Genomic DNA, 15,715 nt, shown 5'->3' with positions numbered 1-15,715 from the left:
AATACAGCTATTGGGGAGGATGCAAGTTTATGGGATGCTCTAGACACGAAATCTCAGAGGAAGGTGTTTCAGCAAGAAACAAGCCAATCAGTGCAGGGCATTGGTCAGAACACAGAGTTTGTCCTGAGGCTGATGCTTTGCTGCCGGGTTCGCTTCCTTACTTCTTACCAGGACCAGAATTTCGTGGGTAGACACAGCTCAAGCATCTTCAGGGACAGGGGACACAGTGGCAAGACTGTAGGCGTGCGGCTACTCTGACCAAAGCGTGTTTGGAGAGCTGAAAATGTGGAGGCTCAGACCTAATCTAGTCCAACTATTTCAACGATGAATGCTTCCTTGACATTCTGTTGTAAATGTACCAGGTGGAGAATAATCGATACAGAAATATACCAAATAAAACATTTAACTAATAAAAATCATACTAATGGTAAGATCTAAATACCATGTATCGACGCTCACAGAATAACAAAAGCAATTCCTATTAGCTCCAGGTTAGAAAACAACAGTCCAGACCCCTGTCCTGGTTTCCAGGAGCTTTCCTAGCATCACCCACTTCACAGTAAAAAAAAGAAAAAATCGTTTTTGTGAATTTGGCCATCAGATAAATGTCTTTAAGCTAAAAACGCTATTGAATTCTATTACAAAATATAATATGTTAAAAATAAAATAACCATGCCACACACCACTGCTGTGTTGGGAATTACTTTAAAACCTAAAGAGCCAGAGACCAAGTTTAAACTCAGACTTGCCCTTTGCATCCCCTTCTTCCTCCCCTCACCCCAGCCACAGTCTCTGGGATTTCTCGAATTTCCTCCCTTCTATCTGATTTGGCCAGTAGTTGCTAGGGCTTCTCCTGTCTGTGCCTTGATAACTGAGTCCATGAGATACAGGCAAGGTTGGAAGTTCTTTATATTTAAAGTACAAGTACCTTAAATAAACTCGCACTGTCACCCATCAATTCTCTGAATATTAAAAAAAAAAATTACAACCATGGTCACTTCAGGGGACAACATACCACATAAGGCATCTCACATTACAGGCTTGGTTGTTAAGGGAAAAACAACTCAAATATGGACGCAAGCCTACAAGGTCAGCACAGTATTGTTGGCAAAGGGACAGACGGGACTCATTATTAAATTCCATGTGGAAAATGCCTCCTTCCTGACGCAGCCTAGCACACGCTTCTGCTTGTGGTCCTCCGTCAAAACGGAGACGAGCCGACCACACTCTGTGCTTTTCTTACCCTCCAGCATACAAATCTCCAGAAGTGATGCTGGGAACACGAACCTTTCTCTGACATTGCATAGCATCTGTCCACAGGAGTGGCCCCACTGGGAAAGTCATACATTGACGCGTCTCCCTCCTTTTACCAACAGCGAGAAACAGAAATCTCTAAAAACTTGTTAGAGAAGAAAAAGGGAAATTCTAAAAATGATTTCACTTTCTTTAAAAAAAAATATTTTGAGAGGTCCCCCCAATCTAATAATGTGTTATATACTGCTGTAATGTTGAGGTAATGTTGTTACTAAAGATGAATAAATGCTATCAAAGATTATTAAAACTTGAAATATTTGCAGTAAACGAGCAGAAAATAAATAACTCCGTTATGGAATGAAAGCACTGGAAAATATTCTCTTTAATTATATGATCTACACAATTGTAATGTTTCAAACTTTTTGATGTTAACACAGACGTTGAATCATTTAAGAAGAGACAGATAGGTTCTATATCTCAGCAGTCTGATCTTATGCCAAAGAAGTGGCTTAAAAGTGGAGGTGTGCCTAAATGCAATATATTTTAGGAAGTGGATTGCTCAGGAAACAAATACTGAAGCCATAAAAAAATAAGATGATGTCTGTTACCGTGTGAAATGGTAAAAAGAAATCTGATAGAGGATTTCAAAATAAGAACATCAGTGGCCACTTCTCTCTTGTGCAAGAAATACCCAAATGATATGACGTTTTCCTTTCCCCTCATTTTGAGACCCTCTATTGAAAATACTTAGATGTGGATGTGTCAGACGCACGGAAGAGAATTCTCTTATCATTCTGCAATCGTGACAGACTGCTTGCAGGTCTGCGGTTCCAAAACTTCCTTTTGATGACGGTCTAAATCCTCACGCCCTTGGCTGTCCCATAGCCGATGATCTCTCTATATCCCTGCCTGTTTTCACGGACTTAATCTTTTTATAATACGAATGGATATTTCACTTGCTATCATTTAACTAATATTTTATTGAACTGGGTATTGGCTTCGCTGAGTTGGTCCAGTGTTCCTGTCCAAAGGGCGATATCAGGTCGGAATGGGGTCAAAGCCACGGTAAAACTGGGGAGAGCTGGAGGGTGTCAGAGTACGTACAACCTTGCCTTCCTTATTTCGTCCCCAGGAAAGGCCGAGAGCAGCCTGCCGCACGTTAGCTAACAGAAAACGGATCTGGCCAGTGCTTTTGGCTACAACTCAATTTCTCACTCTCCTGGTCAAGACGATTCATAAAGCACACAGCTTCCGTACGCGGCTTCCGCATCTTGAAGCTGTGGTGTCAGATGACGTTCTGTGACACAGGGTGGTCCCAACAGTAAATCTGAACCTTTTATCGCACATCATCCTCTTTGTCTTTGGGGGTGGGGAAGAAGTCATTTATTAAAATCCCATAGGGAAAATTCCAGCTTGACGTGTAAAACTGAGTAGATACCGGGGAGTGATTTTTGACTTGGAGCCTTTATTACACGGGTGCTTTCTGAACTGGAATATATTTGTCTAACAGAGGAGAACAAGGCTTAGCACTGGGGACACACACAGTCCAAGGCAGAATGGTTTTCAAACTCACTTTAATGTGGACAAGATAGTTTTTTCGTTATCAAAACAGTTTGCCTGTCCCTATGCCACGCTGCTTAAAGCACTGTTTGAGCCAAAGCTAAAATACAAAAGAACTGCTGTAACATGAACTTCGAAACTGCCAGCAAGCAGAGTTCAAGGTGCTAATGTGAACACAGCAGCCCATGTCAGGTACCTAGTTGAAAACTGAAAAAAAAAAAAAAAAAAATGTGTCCTACCGACCAAATGGTGGTCCCAGTCCTGGCCAGCCTGCTTCTTCCGGATTTATCTTCACTAAACTGTCTCTGTTGTGTGTCCATGTGTGAGTGCATATTAAACACAATGGGAGAAAGACACTGTGGAAGGTTTTTTTTATAGGCAAATTAGTTTACATATCCGTCTGCATCAATAATCGAGAATATGATTGTCTTCAATGCAAAGCAATCGTTTTTACTTTTTGACTTCATCCATCAGAATCGTAATTGGGTCCCATTAACTCTCCGGGTATTCCTTAGAGCAGCCTGGATGTGAATGAAGGTGAGTATTGATAGATGGAAATGAGCAATTATTAAGTACCCCTTAATTAGCACACACCCTTCTCTGATTAAAATACTTAACTTTGTACGTTAAGTGCCGTTGCTGCCTGGTTTGATGATAAAAATTATGCCCCCCTTGAAAACACTCTTTGGTAACAGAACATTATTGCTTATCCAGATGGCCTATCATTTGTATTAATGACAAACTTAATTTCTTGAGTAAATTTTCACCAACTGTTCTCCCTTTATTTTTATTACTCAGTGAAATATCTCTGAAGCAAAAATATAATAGAGCATGACATTTACATCACAGAATTAAAGTAGGTGGTTAATTAAAGCTGACTCCAGTTGAAGGCAGAGCCTCAGGCATTAGACAGCAATTCACATGCCTCAGGCGCACTGGACCTGACCGGGAGCTTTTATAAAATGCTGATGTCTGTGCCTGACCCCAAGCCAATTAAGTCAGAGTGAGGCTGGGTATATTTTAAAAGCGTTCCAGGTGACTTTAGTATGCAGACATGACGAACACACTGAAAGAGGAGAGCACGGAGCATTCACTATCTATTAACTGACTTGTTCATCAATTAGCATAGATGCGAATACATAATACATTTGTGGAATGTCGTTAGATTGTACAGGAACGATGTTAGATTTCAGATATTCTGCATTTTCTGCATGTGCTTCACAGAACACTAATTGAATAAAATGTCAATCTGTATTACCTAAAAAACACTAAATCAGAACCCCGTTAGAGAAACCTTGAGTTAAGCTAAGTTAATGGGCTGCTCTGCAGGACTTCTCAAGGCCTTCAGTGCCGGGTGTACTGGGAATCTCTACCTTCCTTTTTGGAAGAATGCCTCGGGGCTTTCCAGATCGCTATATGTTCTTTCCCCAACAAATCAATCATTTCTGATGTTGACACATTATCTATAAAACAGCAGGTGCAGGGGCTGGTGAGGGAAGAGCCTGTCTCTGATTTGTTTCAGCTTTTAAATTCTGTAATTTATTTTGCCTTCTTTGAATGTCCTGATATTACAGGGCCCTTTCTTCTCTCTGCCCTTGTTTGGGGAGGCCTGTTTACTCTCTCAGCTCCATCTGTCTCAACCTGACGGACAGATGACAGCGGCTCGGCCAGCACCAATGTCACGTAAATCCCGGGGTGTAGAGTGTCATGCAGACGCCGTGCGCCGGGCCCCTTCCCCCAGGAGCCTCGGGCGGCAGGTAGGAGCCGGGTGCCCACCCACACCCGCCCCCACTGCCACCGCGCTGGCTTCACTGGAATTGCCTGGTTTTCACCCCTTCCAGACACCCCGGCTGGCCGTTCCTCTCTGGTGGACTAGTCTTTCTTAACCCAAACCTCCTTCCTCGCCAACTCTGGCTGCCCTCTGAGATTTCAAAATCAAACTCTGCAGACAAGGTTTTAAGCAAATAGAGGCAGAAGTTACTTCACAGGCATAAAAAACATAGTTTTTATACAGGCAAAACACACGCTCTCTCCCAACAACATTTCTTTGAGTGACTCTCTTACTTAGAGCAACACAGCTCGTGTGTTGTGTGTGCATATATATATACATATATACATATATATACACACACATATATAATTCAATATTTTAATGGGCCTAATTCATACCTGTATTCTCCTTTAATAGCAATGGTTACCATTCTGGGATTTGAGCAATGGATTGAAGGGGTCAGCCAACGATAAGCCTAGTGGCTAAACCATATTCTACTTAATAATCTCCTAACATCACAACTGGAAAATATAAGTGATAGGAAAAAATATTTTTAGGTATTTTGCATGATACCTTGTCCATAAAATATACCCTTCTGTTGACAGAAGGTATTGGAAACATAATTTCTGGTAAAATTTCTCATATTTTAAACCTTCAGGCACTATACTTTTCATCACTTTTCAGCAAAACGTGTGTGTGTGTGTGTGTGTGTGTGTGTGTGTGTGTGTGTGTGTTTAGCAACATATCTCAGCTTAATCAATACATTTTCTCTTTTCAGGGTGCCTGGGCGGCTCAGTCAAGCGTCCAACTCTTGATTTAAGCTGAGGTCATGATCTCATGGTTTGTGAGCTCGAGCCCCACGTCAGGCTCTGTGCTGACAGTGCAGAGCCTGCTTGGGATTTTCTCTCTCTCTGAGGGCTCTTTCCCAAGAGTTAGAGATCACACAGGAAAAGCAGCTAGCTCACAGTGGGGGCCCGAGAACTTGTTATTCATTATCAGCAGAAAAGCAAATGACTACATTGTCGGGTAGCACATCTGGGTATTCTATCTAAACAGCCACTGTTGTAAATTTAAGCATTTTCTTGGTTAGTCATCACTAAAAAATCCTCAATTCATGCTTGTCTAGAGGGACCTGACGTATATTTTCAAATCCATTCATTCTTCTCACTATGTTCTGCAGCATCTCCTTTTAATCACGCTGGAATCCTACAATAAAGAAGACATGCCTGCATTCTCTAAACTATGTATGCATATTAAAAGGATTTGGAGAAATACTCCACTATGGGGACAAAGGATAGCAAATAAAATTTATTAAAAGGTTCTTGGTTTGGTTCATTCCCAGCACCTCCACCAAAAAAAAAAAAAAACCCTCCAAAAAACCCCCCCAAAAAAACCCTAAAAAACAAACAAACCCAAACAAACGAAAACAAACAAAAATAGACAAGTTTCTTCTTTCTACATTTAATAGAGTAAATAATGTCTCCTAAGAGACATACAAATGTACTCCTGAGCAAGGAGTAGTTTAGGAAATGTGTACCAATACTACACACTTAAGTCTAGCCTCAAAGAACCTTTGGAGCTGGAAACAGCATAGATCATGAAGCCCGAATTCAGAGGCACATGCTGTGACCTTCTAGGAGTTACTTAAATTATCTGAGCTTTGCTTCCCTTCATGCTAAAATGGTGATATTATTTAAGTGAGAGGTTTGGAGGGGACTCTGTCATTAGATGCACTACAGTTCACACAATGAAAATTGCTTTTCCCTGACTCATTTTGTTTCCTCAAAATAGCTTTTCTAAAACTGTTATCTGAAGAAGACTTTTTTTTTCTTTCATAGTTTATTCTCAAGTTGGTTTCCATAGAACACCCAGTGCTCATCCCCACAAGTGCCCTCTTCCATGCCCATCATCCCCCTTCCCCTCTCCCCCACCCCCATCAGCCCTCAGTTTGTTCTCAGCATTCCAGAGTCTCTCATGGTTTGCCTCCCTCCTTCTCTCCCAACTATTTTTCCCTTTCTTCTCCCCCACAGTCCTCCATTAAGTTCCTCCTAATCCTCCTATACGTGCAAACATATGGTATCTGTCCTTCTCTGCCTGACTTATTTCGCTCAGCATAACACCCTCAAGTTCCATCCACGTTGCTACACATGGCCAGATTTCATTGTTTCTCATTGCCATGTAGTATTCCATGGTATAGATAAACCACATCTTCTTGATCCAAGAAGACTTATTTTTTTAAGATTTACTTTATATTTATTTATTTTAAGTAGGCTCCATGTCCAACATGGAGGGGCTTGAACTCATGATTCTGAGATGAAGATTTGCATGCTTATGGACCGAGCCAGCTGGGCGCCCCTCTAACGACTTCTCACCATACTGTTTTGTTTTTTTTTTAAAGTATAACCCATTTTTATTGCAAGAAGTACATTAAAATAGCATCTCATTATTTAATTACTGGTTGCTTTTCCAAATAAACTGAGTGGCACTATATGAGGGTTCTGCTAGGTAAAGAAACTAAATTTTCTTAAACTGTGCTGTATCAATAGCTTGGTGAGTTGCTGAAATGATTTTGGAGACTCAATATCCTAAAGCAGAACATGGTTTAAGACAGAGTTGGATATTTAATAGTATGTATGATTTTGGAATCTAAATGTGATGCAACTGAACGATAAAATACGTTTTGTTTTCATGGATCCATTGAGCGGTAAGCAGATCAATATTGAAAGCTAACAGCTGTCAGAACATTCAACATGATGACAATTACATGGGTCCCACCATACTTGGAGCCAAAATAGCAATGTGCTACTCATAAAGGCTTCCCAGTCTTTCCCCCGTGGTGTCCGAGTAGAATGGGCCCTTCTTCCATTGCATCCTACTGACTACACCAAACGCCTGCACATTTCTTAGCGTTTGGAACAGGACCCAGAACTTTGTACAGGGCCAGCAATGTTGAACGAACTGTAAACTTCCCTGACACACGTGAGCCAGAAAAACAGATCCTTGAAGGTACCACTAACATTCAGTCACAGAGCAGAAATTGTAACACCCACAGGGATCCCATCTGTAAAATGGGATTCTCCACGTAAAGGGTGATGATTTTATCTTGTATCATTTCTAGGGCACTGATTTCACAACTAAGGATTTTATGGAATGTTTTTTGAGGTTTAGGTTGCCAAACTATATAATCTCCTTTCATAAAATTTTAGACGTCACGGTATCTGGCTTTTTCCAAAGTCTGTAAATACTTAGCCCAAGCCTGACTGGATTATTGTTCATCTGGACTTTCCAGTAAATCTCCCCGTTTAGAAAAGAGCTTGTAAGCAGGGAAACGTTTCAAATCTTTGACAACTCTTCTGAAATCAGCTTAGATGGAGGCTGACACAAAAATAGGTCATATATCGTAATTTTATCTTCTGCAACCGAAGCTTTAAGTTTCAACAAATGTATTCTCTCTTCAAATTCCCTATATTCTTACAGGAGGTTGTTGCTATGCGATTTTACTAGGCTCTATAGCTGTAAGTGTTTCATTATATATAGCTGCATGTTATGAGTGTAGTGGGAAATTTAGGAAAATTATTGAATGTTAAATTGTTGGTTTCCACGGCTTTGTTCTTTGTGCCGTTGGTAAAGATCTGTAGCATGTAGAGCTTTGCAATACCATGTGTTGGGTGTGGAAATATTCTAGCATTGTTTAAAGTAATATATATATGATCACAAAATATTCTCATGTATTAAAATAGTATATTATGGACAGTTTTAAGTGTATTCAACAGTGAACACCATAATGAACCCCATCTGCCACGAATAAACCTGAAGAATTAGCAATAATTACCAACTCATGGCCAATTCTGCTTTATCCACTTTTCCATTACCCTCAAAAGTAGACCCATTTAAAGTAATTCTCAGGGCGCCTGGATGGGTCAGTAGGTCAGGTGTCTGAGTTAGGCTCAGGTCACGATCTCGCAGTTCGTGGGTTCAAGCCCTGCATCGGGTTCTGTGCCGACAGCTCAGAGCCTGGAGCCTGCTTTGGATTCCTTGAATTCCATGTCTCCCTCCCTCTCTGCCTCTCCCCCACTCTCTCTTTCAAAAATAAACATTAAAAAATTAAAAATAATAAAGTAATTCTCAGACACCATGTCATTTAATTGGCAAGGATTTTAGTATAATTCTCTAAGATATAAGAACTTAAGAAACACATCCACAGTACCTTTATCACACATAATTTCTATCAATAATGATTCCTTTATCTCGTCAACTATCCAGATTTTACATTATATTAGTTAACTGGTAAACTTTAGACTTAGTTAAACAAATAAGGGTCCACATACCGTCCATACGTTTAACTGACTTCTATGTCTCTTATGTCTCTCTGAATCTGTAGGCTACCTGCCTTCTTCCACATTTTTACCCTTGCATTTTTATAGGTGCAAGAAATCAGGTCATTGGCTCTGCGCGGTTCGCGCGGTTCCCCGCACGCTGGACTCTGGGGAGCGTATCCTCATGGTGTGTTTCATCATGTTCCTCGGTCCCTACTCCCCGTTGACTAGTGCTTGGCTCGGGAAATGTCATCACATTAAGGTTTCCTCTCTTCCTTCCCCTCCCTCCCCTTCCCCTTCCCCCGTTCTTGGCAAGAACACTTGACAGGCATCTTGCGTGTGTGTCTTTCTGCAGCGTTCGCACCCACCGCAACGCCCTGCCCTGATGCACTCCTGCTCGGAGCTGCAGAGCGGAGCTGCTCTAACTCGGCCATCTGTGCTTCCAGTGACATGTCCTGGAGCCGCTCCGGCCTCTGTGTGTCAGTCGGCTGAGGCCGGACCGGCCTCTCTAGACATCGCGCCCGTCCGGCTAAGCATCCAGCAGGTCTGTCTACCTGCTTCCGTGTAATCGTGTGGCTTCAGGAGCCCTCTGCCGATCCCTCCTTGGGCGATCTACTTCATTTTGGCATTTTGTCTTCCTTTCCGTCCTGCCCCGACACGCTACTTTGAAACCACATAAGAGTTACCGGTTTTGCATGTCCATGTTGCCCACTGGCTTCTCTACCAAGTTCTCTCACTGTCTCAGCTGAGGCTTTCGTTCACTCTCCTCCCTTTTCCAAACATATAATCGCATCTGGAAATAGACAGATTGTTGCCCCCGTCTTCCACTTTCCACGGTCAGAAAGGAGACTGCTTTCCCCTCTCTTTGTCTTGTTCACGTGCTGCGTACTGGGCATTCCGCACTGGGGATGGACTGGCTGCGTGGTGTGGAAGAGTTGGCTAGAGCCGCTTCTTCCTCAGGGTGTTAGGAGGGATTTTTACAGAGTGAGAGAGAAATGCCACATGATGAAGGAGATGAGGGTTTATAAAATTCAGCTATTACATCACAGAGAGTGAGCTGGTAATAATGTAATTATTTAAATAATGAGGCGGGTAGATTCAGAGCCTCCTGAATTCTACACTTTGGGACTCCAATTATTTAGTATGACTTCCTTCTACTGAAGCATCAAACTATCGCTGAGTTTTTATATATATTATACCACATGTATAATATATATAATTATATATAATTTTGCATATATATAGTATATAGTATATAGTATAATATACATGGATATATTATATACTATATATATAATATATATAGTATAATATCTATATTGTAATATATGCTACATAAATATATAAATGGATCATCATGTAGGATGTAGTTTTATGTATATTATATAAATGATATTTTTTAACTCTACATATGGTTTCTATTATAATATATAAAATAGTTCTAGTAGAAATGATTCATTAAAAGCCAAAGAAACCAGGATTAGCATTTTCTACTAACTGAAATAAATTCTTATCAAAAGAACCACAAAGGCCATCTTTTAGAGCTACTTGGGGACACTGAGGTTGGCGGTGCTGAGGTTTTGAAATGCTTTTTAGCATCTCCTCCAACTGTCCCTGTTCTAAACATTTGTCAAGCTTCTTGTAGAAGAACAAATGACATACATCCATTTATTCCTGAGCAAGGAAACTGCTAGGAGATCCCCTCGGAAGATGTTTTCTTTTGAATTTATTCTTAAGATTTCAATTGAAAACATATTTGCCAAGCTTCTGTTATATACAAAACGCTGTGCCAGACACAGTTGCAATGCCGCAGGAGTTGACATTCTAGCAAGTTGCTGATAGATGGGTCAAAAAGCTCAAAAGAGAATAAAATACTTAGAAAGGCACTACTATTCTTCTGGGTTTGATTCTGAACACAATATTGATTTGTTAAACATTTTGTTGAAAGTTTGCAATGGAATATAAAATGAGGACGTTCACGTTGTCTTAGCAACTCAAGAGTCTAGAAGGTGGCATTCAAACCAAAGCATTTAATACAAGTTCACATGCAGATTTAGAAATCTGCTAAATCCACTGTAAGACGAGATTTGGAATCATCACAAAGAAAATAAGTCTATTCTGAATGGCTTCTAGTTACAATTGTATACCACAACCCAACAAACCTTAGAAAAAGGTACATTTTTTTCCAAAGGAAAAAAATACTATTTTCCTAACTTAAATCTAAGAATTGGTTTTGAGATTTTGCCCAGACTAAAACTACCTTGTGCTATTTAATAGAGACTCATTCTTTAGATCTGAAAACATGCCATGTCTTGTGATACAAAAATCTCAGGCTATGAATACTTTCTACAATACGTAATTAAAATAGTTAGCAGAAAAAAGCATAAGGGCTACATGTAACTGAAGTAAAACAAATAAGTTTTGATAAGGAAACAACTTAAATGCTTTGTACGTCTCAGTCATCAGCACGGACTGGATGGATAACTATGTGGGGTGCGGAGAAGGGGGTGGGGTGGGAGGGGGCCCCCGAGAGTCCGGGACAGGATACCACTCCCCCTATGTTTCCGCACGTCGCTTACCAGGAGACAGAGGACCCAGGGCGTGTCATCAGGGCCATGAAAGCCTGTACGTTTTCTAAGGCAAAAATGTCAAGAACCAATACCACTGCCAGACCGCACTGAACTATTCGTGTCGAGAGGCGCATCATAGTCACGGCCCTCAGACCCACGTGCATTGTGTAGACCCCCGACTCTCTTACTGGTCAGTCTTGCAACTGCCCCGTCCTCCTGTGAGTCCCCAGTGTCCTTACAGGAGGCGATAAATAAATAAAACCACAGCCCTCCTCCCCCAGCTTAGCCGTGGCTACAGAAGTCTGGACGGAGAAGAAATCTGTGGTCTGTTGCAAGGTTTTGTACGGAATATGATTCATGGTGACTCATCCTGGGTCAGGTAAGTCACCATGATTTAGGCTCTTTTCACAAGATGCTGCACCAGTGTTTTAGAAAAAAAAGAAAAAAGAAAAAGGCTGAAATTTAAAAGGTTTCCACGCGTTCCCACGTACAACAGTAACGGCGGCTCTCCGCTATTTCTTACACATGGACATGAACTAGAAAAATGACGCCCGAACCTCTAGGACCGTAATCCGGTTCAAGCCCACATCTCTGTAAGCCTCTTACTGCCAGTTGTACAGAAAAGGAGACCGAGGTTCATTATAGATTTCTCATCTTGACCAAGACAGATCACAGAATTGGGTTTCAAATTCACATCCGGTGTCACGAACCACCACATTATCTACCTAGAGAAAATAAACCTGGGGGTGCCTGGGGGACTCGGCCCGTTAAGCGTCTGACTCTCAGTGTCGGCTCAGGTCATGATTTCGTGGTTCGGGTGTTTGAGCCACGAGCCAGGCTCCGCGCTGTCAGGAGCACGGAGCCTGCTTGGGATTCTCTCTCCTGTCCCTCTCTCTGTCCCTCCCCCACTCACACTCTCTCTCTCTGAATAAGTACATAAACTTAAAAAAAATAATAAACCTGAACAAATAATGTAATTATTAAAAGCTTGCAATTCTTCCCATGATGTAGCACAGCCAGGTTTTCTCTCTTTCCAACTACACGCTTCTATCGGTTCATTTCTCCTTCCCTGCCGCCAAGAACAAGTTCTCTCTCTACTCTCTTCTTTAACACCTAATGTTTAGATATACTCACTTTGATTAAGTGAATCATACGTTACTATGGAGATACTTAAAAAAAACACACACTAGTACTTTTCAAAGTGCCCTAAATTGTAAATGGATTAGAAACAATCAGTGCCTCTTGAATCTGTTTTTTTACGAGTTTCCGACAGTCACATGTATGAAGGTCACATAGAGCTGAACCTACAAATAACAGTATTTAGCATAATGGGGTTTTTCCATTCTGAGTTTTGGCCAAGGTTTTTGAAGACCTTTGCCTTTATTCCGCGAAGCGACACCCTCCATCTCTCAAACCTTGTTGAAATACCATCCCTTTAAGTACAACTCAGGTCAACAGTGCCTTTTAAAACAAGTGCTTCTGTCTAAAAAAAAAACTTATGCCATTTGTTTATGGACCACATAAAGATGGATATGTCCGTGAACTAGGGATATACATTTTAAAACAGGATAGAAAAGGACTTATTTTAATTCTGTATTTGCAAGCAATTATGCAAATAGTCTCTACTAAATAAAGGAGTCGATTTGTGAGTTGAAAAAAAAAACACATTGTTGATAAAGTTTCAAAAGAAACGCACTTACTTGCTCAAATTCATTCTTTTGAAATTCTTCGAAACCAAAGATGTCCAATATTCCGATATCCAAGGTCTGCGTGCTGAAAGGAAACAGTGCCATCAGTGACCAAGCACATGACCCCCGGCCCGTCGCCTCTCCAGGTCGGAGAAATCGGGACCTTTTGCATGTCACCTTTGATTGGAACTCAAAACAGCCAATAGTTATCTCAGAGTCTTACACAAAAGCTCTAATTTTTTTTTTTAAGTGTTCTCTTAATGTTTTAATTCAAACACAGATCCGTGAATAAAACACATTGATTTCTAAGTTTAAAATGTAACAGTATACGGGTGGTCCAATATTTGCTTCTCTGAAACAGTCTCTTTGCCTCAAATTCAACTACACGTGCTTTCCCTGGAAAGGAAAGGGGATCTGCCAAGGCGCTCTCACCAGCCCCTGCCGCCATCTTGTCGGGCCGCACAGCAGTAACTCCAGCAATGTCTTCAACACCGGTAAGTGCAGTACAAGGCAAGACACAACGAAGCTGCGGGCACGTTCTCTGATAGACCGAATTGTGCCGCGTCAAAAACCATACAGCGATCTTCGTAAAGAACTTCGTATAAATAAAGAAGAACGAAGCGTGGGTGTGGCACACCAGCTGGGGGTACAGCTGGAGGAAGGCACGTGAGCACCTGGTGATGGTTCTGCCGTCAGTGTGAACTCCTCTCCTGGAGTCTGCCAGCATCGCAGAAGCTCCAGCCACAGATAAGGAAGCTCATGGTGGGTGAGGAAAGGGGAAGAGAACTTAGGGGTGGACTCTGCAGGGGACGGGGGCGCCGCGGGGAGGGGGCCGAGGTGGCTTCTTACAGAAGAAGCCGCGGATGATTCTGGAATGCAGGTCAGCAGGAGGGCACACACCTGGCTGTCCCACTTCCTGCTCTACGGCGTGATCAGGTGGATCGCCATCCTGATTCCTGCTGGTGGCTGTGATATCCATCATCATGGACTGCGTCAACCCCATCACCCTCCTTGATGCACACACTAGTGTTGCTTTCTTTCCACCTGACTGGTCCAAACCGCACTACTGGCACCTAGCTCTCTTTTTGTGCCTGTATTTTGTTTGCACAATCAGTGCATAACCATCATACTTTAGGGTCTGTAATATGTCACTTAAATGACCACTGTCTTCTTAAAAGGCAGAGTAATGATTCTTTGATATCCTGTCTCTAAGATTAGTTCTTGTACATGGTGCAAATATGAGCTTCATAAGCTGAAAGACAGTATTTTAAAAGCCCTTAACAGAAATTTCACATGGCAGAGAATATAAAGCAGCGAGGGAAAGGGACAGTCATTGAACAGATGTAGCCACGTAACTGATTTAACTTTTCAGAAGGAAACAAGAGTTGGCTTTGTCCCTCACCCCACGTGTCTAAATAAACTCTACCTGGATTAGAGAGATAAATGTGAGAGCAAGAAGCTATGAAAATGTACGAGAAAACAAAGGTGATCATTTTTGTCTGCTTTCGGATGTGAGAAAAATCAAAAGAAAATGGTTAAAAGCATGATTACACAAATACCAAATCCTTTTGTATTTGTAGAAATAAACTCAAAACAATTAGAGGCAAGTGTTATTTTAAAATGTGCTTTCTCATTCATCTTCATAGATGTTTTTCTGATCGGTTGACACACATGTCTAGTCACGTGTCATCTTGCGTCTGTCTGTGACCTCCAGCCCGCTGACCTTACAGTGTGCACAGGGGGACACTGGGAGTGATGGTCACTCAGGGGTGGCCTTGCTGAGGTGGAAGATGAGCTGTTGTGGAAGGTGTGTGTGTGCGTGCGTGTGTATGCATTCCACATAATGAGCTGCCCTGTTTCCCTTCTGGGGCTGGGTGACAAGGGTGATCAAGCTTGTCAGTTTTGCAGACGTTCAGTCCTGGGCAGGAATCCTGGTTCAGACACTTTATAGTTGGACAACTTTTGGCAAGCTACTGGAATTTTCCATGTTATGGGCTCATCATCTATGAAACTGAGGCAGCGAGTAACATCTGTGCACCCAGATGGTTGTGACAATTGTCAATCAAGTTCTAGGGCAAGAGCTGGTGGACACGGTGTCTCTGATCACTGAAGCTGCTTTCAAAAGCATTTTGGGGTGCCTGCGGGGCTCAGTCGGGTGAGTGTCCAACTCTTGATTTTGGCTCAAGTCATGATCTCATAGTTTGTGAGTTTGAGCCCCGCATCAGACTCTGCTCTGATGCCACTGAGCCTGCCTGGAATTCTCTCTCTCCTTTTCTCTCTGCCCCTTCCCTGCTTTTGCTTGCTCTCTATCTCTCTTTCTCGCTCTCAAATACAGTTAAAAAATGAAACAAAAATCACTTCCACCTACTATAAAAATGAAGAGGAGGGCTCACAGATGAAATATAAAGGGCTATGGGGTGCCTGGGTGGCTTAGTCGGTTAAGCGTCCGACTTTCGCTTAGGTCATGATCTCGCGGTTCGTGGGTTCGAGCCCCGCGTCGGGCTCTGTGCTGGCTGCCAGCTCAGAGCCTGGAGCCTGTTTCGGTCTGTGACTCCC

General features: G+C 42.0%; 1 protein-coding gene across 1 annotated transcript in view; it reads right to left on the bottom strand.

The window, feature by feature from the left end:
• The window catches only part of MYO16 (myosin XVI), a 459,340-nt gene that overhangs the window by 173,533 nt on the left and 270,092 nt on the right, over positions 1-15,715 (bottom strand). The window contains exon 20 of the mRNA XM_039226658.1: positions 13,172-13,244. Within this exon, the coding sequence (XP_039082589.1) occupies positions 13,172-13,244 (73 nt within the window). The remainder of the gene's footprint in view (positions 1-13,171; positions 13,245-15,715) is intronic.

Source organism: Hyaena hyaena, unplaced genomic scaffold (assembly GCF_003009895.1).
Source record: "Hyaena hyaena isolate Hyena2069 unplaced genomic scaffold, ASM300989v1 scaffold_22, whole genome shotgun sequence".
Taxonomy (NCBI): Eukaryota; Metazoa; Chordata; class Mammalia; order Carnivora; family Hyaenidae; genus Hyaena; species Hyaena hyaena.
Note: the sequence above shows the minus strand (reverse complement) of the source record. Positions and strands in the feature narration are given on the sequence as shown.